Source organism: Miscanthus floridulus, chromosome 15 (assembly GCF_019320115.1).
Source record: "Miscanthus floridulus cultivar M001 chromosome 15, ASM1932011v1, whole genome shotgun sequence".
Taxonomy (NCBI): Eukaryota; Viridiplantae; Streptophyta; class Magnoliopsida; order Poales; family Poaceae; genus Miscanthus; species Miscanthus floridulus.
This window is the reverse complement of record NC_089594.1, coordinates 29,739,732-29,748,304: the sequence shown is the minus strand read 5'-3', so window position 1 is coordinate 29,748,304 and position 8,573 is coordinate 29,739,732. Positions and strand designations below refer to the sequence as shown.

Below are 8,573 nucleotides of genomic sequence, written 5' to 3'. Positions count from 1 at the left end.
GTTTTTGTAAATTTATGTTTGATAAAATTAGACTAGGGTTTGTATGAAAGATATTGAGTAAAGTATAATTATTGCTAATTGTTGTCTTTGAAATTGTTTATTGTAATCAATAAATATGTATTTTAATTATTTATGGATAAATGGGCCATTAATTAATTTTCCTCTACCATGGTGTGTTTGTATGCTTCATGTAATTATATTAGATTTATATTCATATATATCTGAAGTATATACAATTATTCTCAAATAATTATTATTTTGATTCATTTTTATATATATCTGAATAAGTAGTCCTTTAATGTTTGTTTTGTTGTTGTTGTAAAAGATAGAGTACAGGAACTCTTGGATGTATGGTTCGTTAAGGTTCAAGGCAGGTTTTCGTGAAGAGGTGGATAAATTTATTGAACCCGCAACGAAGCATGCAACAACATTGAAAGAGAATAAGGATACAATTATTTGCCCCTGTAAAGATTGCAAGAACCGTATGGCATGGACAGATGTGACTATCATCAGATCACATTTAATTATGCGAGGATTTGTTGAGGACTACACAGTGTGGATTTATCATGGTGAAACGGTTATTGTTAATGATGAGGATGAGGAGGAATACGACGACGAAACCATAGAATCCCTGTCCCAATATTCAGCAGAGCTTGATGCACGAATGGATTTTGAGTTTGGTAATGAACAAGGTGGTGATGCTGGTGGTTGGGATGGTAACGACGAAAGTGGTGCCAATAATGATGGTGGAGCACGTGTCGGAGATAAAGATGATTTAGAGGACATGATTCGAACCCTTGAACCAGAGATTTTACTAAATAGCCCGAAAGGTCTAGAAAATTTGGAAAGAGTGACAAAAGCATCGAAGAAGACTGTGTATGGTGTTGAAAAGGGCTGTCCGACATATTGGACATTGCTATGTTTCGTGCTTGAGCTGCTCATCTTGAAGGCTAGTACGGCTAGTCAGACTGTAGTTTCAATGATCTATTGCATCTCCTGTCATGGGTGCTGCCACAACCAAACTCAGTTTCCGCCAACACATACCAAGCGAAGAAGGTCATAAGTTCATTGACAATGGGGGTTAAAAAAATACATGCATGCCCCAACCACTGCATACTTTTTCGTGGCAAAACATTCAAGTCACTGGATAAATGTCCCCGGTGTAGGGCCAGCTGGTACAAGAACAATGACCTTTACGGTGGGGACAAACCCTCCACAGGGAAAAAGAGGAATAAGAAGGGTACAAAAAAAGTGGTATAAGAATCTCAGCCCCAGAGGACACTCCATTAGGCAATGATGCAAAACAGAGAAGAATTCCTGCCCTGGTAATTTGGTACCTGCTAGTGACCGACCGCTTGAGACGTATGTTCCTAAACCCTAAAGAAGTCGCACTCCTGACATGGTGGGATGATGAGCGCAAGGTGGATGATGATAAGATTGCTCACCCGGCTGATTGTAGTCAGTGGCAAAGGTTTGATGAGAAGCACAAATAATTCAGCGATGACCAAAGGAATGTACGGTTTGGCCTGAGCACCGATGGAATGAATCCCTTCAATGAGAGGATGAGCAACCACAGCACATGGCCAGTGATCTTGACCATGTACAACATCCCAACATGGTTGTGTCAGAAGAGAAAGTACCTTCTCCTCACTATTCTTATTTCTGGCCCTAAACAACCAGGCATTGATATAGACGTGTTCCTCGAGCCCTTGATGCAAGAAATGGAGAGGCTATGGAGGCATGGGGAGCAGATGTACGATGCGTTCCGAAAGGAGGACTTCATATGTAGAGCAATAATATTTGTTACTACCAATGATTACCCCGCGCTGTTTGCTTTGTCTAGACAGATCAAAGGGAAGACGGGATGCTTGGTTTGCTTGGATGGTACTACATGGGTGTACCTAGATGCATCCAAGAAGATAGTTTACCTAAGGAACCGACGCTTCTTAAAGACAAGTCACAAGTACCGTAGCAAATTGTTCTTTAGATTTTATAACAACGCCCCGGAGATTGAACCCTCTCCGGAGAGATGTCATAACGGACAACATGTGTACAGAATGGTGAAAAACATACACGTCGTCTATGGAAAGAAGAATCCAGATGGGACGAACAAAGATAGAAGCACACCTCCTGTCGAAGGCGTACCTTTTAAGAAATAATCGATCTTATTTCAGTATCTGCCTTATTGGCCAGACTTGGAGGCCCCCCATGCCATTGATGCTATGCACGTGCAGAAGAATGTCTTTGAGAGTCCCATTGCTACCTTGATGGACACAGGCAAGTCAAAGGATGGTCTAAAAGCACGGAAAGACATGGTGCAGCTAAACGTGATGCCACAGCTTCACCCGGTACCTGAGGCTAATGGAAAATACACTCTGCCCGCGGCGTGCTTCAACCTAACACCAGACAAGAAGAGAGCTATATGCACTTTCCTAAGGGGGATCAAAGTCCCGACTGGGTTTTCAGCAAATGTGAAGAAGCTAGTGTCGATGAAGGACTTGTCAATAACACACTGCAAGGCTCACGATTGCCATGTGATGCTGACAGTGTTTCTACCTATTGCAATCAGGGCTATAAAGCCAGAGTTCTTGAAAATGGCCATCACCCGCATGTGCTACTTCTTTTTGAAGATCTCATAGAAGACAATTGCAAAGGAAGAGCTGAGTGACCTACATGAATTTGTGGTGGAGACATAAAACCAACTGGAGATGTGTTTACCTCCTGCTTTTTTTGATATAATGTCACATCTCATGATTCACATGGTTCATCAGATACAAGCGCTTGGCCCTTGCTACTTGCATGAAATGTGGTCCTATGAGCGGTTTATGTCGGTTTTAAGTCGATACGTGCATAATCGAGCATACCCAGAGGGCTCCATGATAGAGGGTTACAGTACTGAAGAAGTCATCGAGTGCTGTCAAGAGTACCTAAAAGTACAAAAAGGGATTGTTAAACCCGATTCTCGTCATAAGGGTAGGCTGGCTGGGAAGGGCATCAGTGGTAGAAAAGTGTTCATCGACTATGATTACAAAGAGGTCAGTCGGGCGCATTATAGTGTCTTACAGAGTACACAACTGATGCAACCGTATATTGATGAACACTTGGCTATCATTATGGCGGAGAGAAATGGCCGTTCGGATGATTGGGTCATGAAACAGCACAAACAACGACTAACTACATGGTTGAAGGACTACAACATACCGCCTGGAGAAACCATAAACTCTATTACCATCAGTAGGTTGGCGGAGGGGCCATCAAGACAAGTGACATCTTGGAATGCTCATGACATCAATGGGTATACGTACTATACCCACGCAAAGGATAGTAAATATGTGAACCAAAACAACGGCGTTCGAATAGAGGCTCTCGATGGATTAGGGCGAAAGATCCAATACTTTGGCATTATTGAAGAGATATGGGAACTTGACTATGGAAGGGATATAACGGTGGCCCTGTTTCGATGCCGCTGGATCAAACAACACCAACTGAATGAGATCGGATTGAGAGTCCTAGACCTCGAGAATCTAAGCTACCAAGATGACCCTTGGGTGCTCACTTCACGTGTCGCACAAGTTTTTTATATGTCTGACCCACAAAGTAATCTCCCCCCGAAGAAGAAGACAAAGCACGTGGTTGCCTCCGGGAAACAACACATTATTAGAGTTGATGGCGTGGATGATATTGAAGCTTACAATAACTATGATGAGATGCCGCTATTCATAGACTTTCCTAAGAAGATCAGTGTTGTCGAAAAGAACCTCCCCAAAGACATAATGCCATGGGAACAAAAAGGTGTCAAGGGGAAAGTCATTACAGCGGGCTAGCTAGTTGTTGAACATGGAGTGTTTGTGTAAGTGTATGTTTGTAAGACTTCATTTATGCATACGTGCGAGACTATATATTTATGTACGTGTGTAAGACTACATATTTTTGTATGTGTGTGAGACTACATTTTATGCATGTGTGTGAGACTACCCTTTGCAACATCCAGATGACTCTATTTGAACATCTTTATTTCATTTAATGTCATAAAATTATAGTCGAAGTTTTAAAATTCAAAATTTTCATTTTTGTTTTCTATATTGTTTTGACTACAATTGTTTATATATATATTTATTCATATATAGAATGATACAAAATATTATATTTGTGCATATACACAATTTTTTTATATTACTTTGTGTTTTTATGATATAAAAAATATAGAATTTATAATTTAAAAAATAGAACTATTTGTAGGGGCGGTTGGATCAGGAACCGCCCCTACAAATGTATTTGTAGGGGTGGCTGGATCAGGAACCGGCCCTACACATGTATTTCTAGGGGCGGCTGGATCAGGAACCGCTCCTAGAAATAGGAGGGAGTATTAATAGGACGGCGCATGGTAGTGATGTCGTCTGGGCACTGTCTTCTTCCACCGACGACACCGTCAGGCTAGCCGCGCGCCTAGGGTTTCCGCCACCGCCCCCACCGCTGGTCCCGCGCCCGCCCACACCCGGCCCTTGGCGTTCCGCACCCGGCCCCCGGCGCCCGCCCCTGCGCACCTAGGGTTTTCGCCACCGGCCACGCCACCGATCTCATGCCCATGCCCGGCCCCAGGCGCCCTGCCCCCGACCTCCCACACCTGGCCCCCCGCGCCCGCCCCTACGCGCCTAGGGTTTCCACCGCCGGCCACGCCGCCGGTCCTACGCCCGCACTCGGCCCTAGGCGCCCGGCGTCCCACACCCGGCCCCCGGCGCCCGCCCCTACGCGCCTAGGGTTTCCGCCGCCGGCCACGCCGCAGGTCCTGCGCCCACACCCAGCCCCCGACACCTACCCCTGCGCGCTTAGGGTTTTTGCCGCCGGTCCCGTGCCCGCACCCGGCCCCAGGTGCCCGGCCCCCGACGTCCCGCCCCCGCACGCCGACGACGCATGCTCCCGGCGCCCCGCGCCTGGCCCCTTGCCCCCGCGCACCGACGACACATGTATGTTCCTCCTCTCCCTTTCTCTGTTGTCCATCCCCATCTTGAACAGAGGCTGAAGAATCCTCGCAATTCTATTTGGTCTTCTTAATTATATTGCTTATGCAATTCTATGCCTTCGCCTTCAGACTTGTCGTAAGATTAGTATGCTTGTGTTTGCTTCAATTAGTATGAGATTTGTCATAATGAGATGTGCTAGATTGCTTGTCAAAATATTGCTGCATTGTTCTAGCATGCTGGCTTGACTGTATTTTTTTTATGAAAACTTGTGCTACTTGCTGGACTATGATAGTAAAGTTGTATTACTTACTGGACTATGATACTTGCTTGACTGTATTAGTTGACAGTTTCGATTTAGGTGATTGTCGTCCACACCTAGCATGTCAAAATCAAGAACTGGACGCACAAGCAAAACCAACTCCTAATATAAATAATGCAAAATGCTACTTATCATGTTTGACATAGAAGCTAGATGATATTTTGTTCTATGTTTTGTGTTTGGTTTTGATTGGGCTCCATGGCACTTACACTGCATACTTTCAACTGTCTTGATGCTTACTACTTTGTTATCTAGACTGCACACTCTTTGTTATACGTATACTGCCACTGGCCAGGTGCTTCTTGCTCCTCCTAGCTTTGCCGTTCCTTTTTTGTTATAGGATGACTAGTCTATACCCATGATGAACAAACAATAGGACCATTGCAATGAAGTACATGCTTCATCTCACTCAAACTTCATTGCAATGGCCAGCACTATTGGGCAAGTTTGCAGTGTTTACAAGAAGTTTTTATTCTTGTTTGCACAATAATAGCAATACCTCATTGGGATGGGCGCATTGTGCACCCAACCGAAAATTGCTAATAACTACTAGTTCTTAATAAATGATTGATGAGCCATTTTTTGTGCCTTTTTCCCCAACTTGTGGTGGTAGTTATTGATGGTAAGATCCTTAATCTCTGCCCTTTTAAGGCACAGCCAACATGATTAGGTGTAATAATCAATCAGGACAACCTTTGAATTCATTCGAGTGGTGGGGGAAAATTGAGGTGGAGAAATGATGCACGAACTGCTTGATCCCGTTTCCTTTGGCCCTAAGATGAAATCATGACCATCTTGCTCATGCAGTAGCTTTTACGGTGGCTATATATTACGATTAGAAATCACGCCCCCTCACTCGTTAGCATTTTGGTTGTACAAGAGTGCACTTTGGTAGATTATATATGTTTCCACTCGTACTAGATTATATATGTTTCCACTGTTCTTTATCAGATTATGCAATCCGATCGACTTTAATAATTATATATGTTTCCACATGTCAACACATTGTGCTTTACCAGATTATATATGTTTCCACTGTTCTTTTGACAGATATTTGCTTATAATTGATATAGCAAACTGTTGAGGCAAGCTATAGTTAGAAAAATTTACCACCCCTCCCTTCCTGTGTGGAGCTGGCTATACTGTTATCATTAGTTCTTTTTAATTGCCGAAATTGAAATACTATACTGTTATCATTTATTTAGATAATCATATTTGAGAATAAATATCTGCTGAGTAGAAATAATCCTTACATTTATATTATTCTTCTTATATTATCATTTGTCAGTATTATGATGATCCTCAAGTTTTAGTAAAAATTAAAAATACACTATTGTGGCCGGTGGCTACTAATCTTCTCTGTACTTGCTGTCTTCTCTGTACTCCTCTTCTACTACTACTCTCCTCTACTCCACTCTACTACTTTCCTACTACCACTGTCTACTACTTCTGAGTGTCCGATCTGCTTATCAAGTTCGGAAGATATTAAGCATATGATGTTCTTACATTGTCATGTTGCTTTTTCTTGGAAGCAGCACCTGCTTTTTTTTGTCAAATCTTCCCTCTCCTCTATTTGTTGCCACCTTTCCTATCCTCTATGTTTTGGAAGCAGCACCTGCTTTTTTATATACTACTACTACTATACTGAACTACTACTACTACTCTACTCTACTGAACTACTACTACTCTACTTGCTACTGCTAGCTACTCTTACTCCTACTAGCTGGCTGCTACTCTACCTTCTTCCCTAGCTGCTGGCTGCTACTCTTAACTACTGGCTGTTACACTTCTCTACTCCTCCTCTACTCTCTCCTCTACTAAGTTACCAGCTTTTGATCTACAGGGGTCTTCCAACCATGTGGCAGCAGTCAACTATTTTTGGTTATTTTTCCTATCCTCTATATTTGGAAAGCAGCAGCTGCTTTTTTTACACCTTTTCCTCTCTATGTTTGCTAAGCAGCTGTTGCTTTTTTTTGCCAAATCTCCCCTCTCCTCTCCTCTCCTTTGTTTTGCCGATGATGAAATTGTCCAAGTCTATACATTATATGGAATATGAGCTGATGATCAAGAACTTGTGAGGAACTTGGCATCATTAGCAGCCGCCCCTACATTATCTTCTCCTCTCTTCTATGTTATGATGCCTTGATGCTCCAAGTTCAAGATTAGATGATGATTGACATGTTTCTAAGGCCTCTACTACTGCTACTACTCATTTTTTGATATATTGTTGTTTTATAGGACTACTTTAGTTTATAGCCCTTTTTTATTTCTTATACCTTCTTGCGTACCTAAAGCACACTTTCTTGCATCTTTTAGAACAAAGCACGAAATAATGTCGCGGACAACAGACAGTGTAGCTCGATGCCCCAAGCATGATGAGCAGCCAACCCTTGAGGAGCAAGCACTAGAGGACTAGCTTACTCAGGAACAATTCGATAATAAGGTAGAAAAGGATCTAGAAGTGATGCTTACTCAGGAGGAGTGTGACGAGGAGGAAGGCCCCGAAGGAGAGGCTGCTGAAGGCGAAGAAGAAGAGAATGATGAGTCAGAAGAGGGATATGAAAGTCCTGAGGATCCTTTCCCACCTAAAGCAAGAAGGAGGCCAATGGAGGAAGATTTGGACAAGGATTTTGACCCGAACGAGGAGGTAGGGAAGAAGCCTTAGCTTGTAAATTTTGCTAAAGCTTTGGCTGTGTTACCTCTGCTAACACTTTGACCTGTCCTATATATAGGTTCCTCCTGAAACTCAGAAAAGATGACGTCGACGTCCGCGACATCTCGCTGGACAAGATGGAGTAGAGGAAAGGAGAGCAGAGGCAACAGCCACAGAGACAGATCACGATGCCTCTGCTCCACAAACTCAAGACACAACCACGACTACCAAGCCTAAGAGGAAAAAGGGGATAGAAAAGGAAATCTATATCCAGATAAGGCTTGCTATGTGATAACAGAGGTCGGGCCAGCAGGGGAGATCCTTGAGCCGAAGGAACTAAGAGGACGATTCCGTAATATGATCGGGGCCCTAGTAAGAGATAAATTGAACCTAGCAATCCCTAACTGGAAAGAGGTACCAAAGAACATAAAGAATGCACTATGGGATAGGCAGCTGAAGGTCAATTTTAGATTTCTAGAGGGTAAGCACGAATTGGTAAAAAATGCTATGAGGATGATGGGAGAGTCATTCCAACGTTGGAGGTCGGAGCTCAATACAAAGTATATCCAAAAGGGGTTAACTCCCTTCAACGAGTTCGGCAAAATAACTCCTAGTCATGGGGGGAGCTCGTGGCTCAGAA

General features: G+C 43.2%; 1 protein-coding gene across 1 annotated transcript; it reads left to right on the top strand.

Annotated features, from left to right (window-relative positions):
* The first annotated feature begins 4,585 nt into the window (after nt 1-4,585).
* Nucleotides 4,586-5,020, top strand: LOC136507286 (vegetative cell wall protein gp1-like). Its single transcript, XM_066502058.1, has one exon. It carries the CDS (start codon nt 4,586-4,588, stop codon nt 5,018-5,020), a length of 435 nt encoding a protein of 144 aa, XP_066358155.1.
* The last annotated feature ends 3,553 nt before the right edge of the window (nt 5,021-8,573 follow it).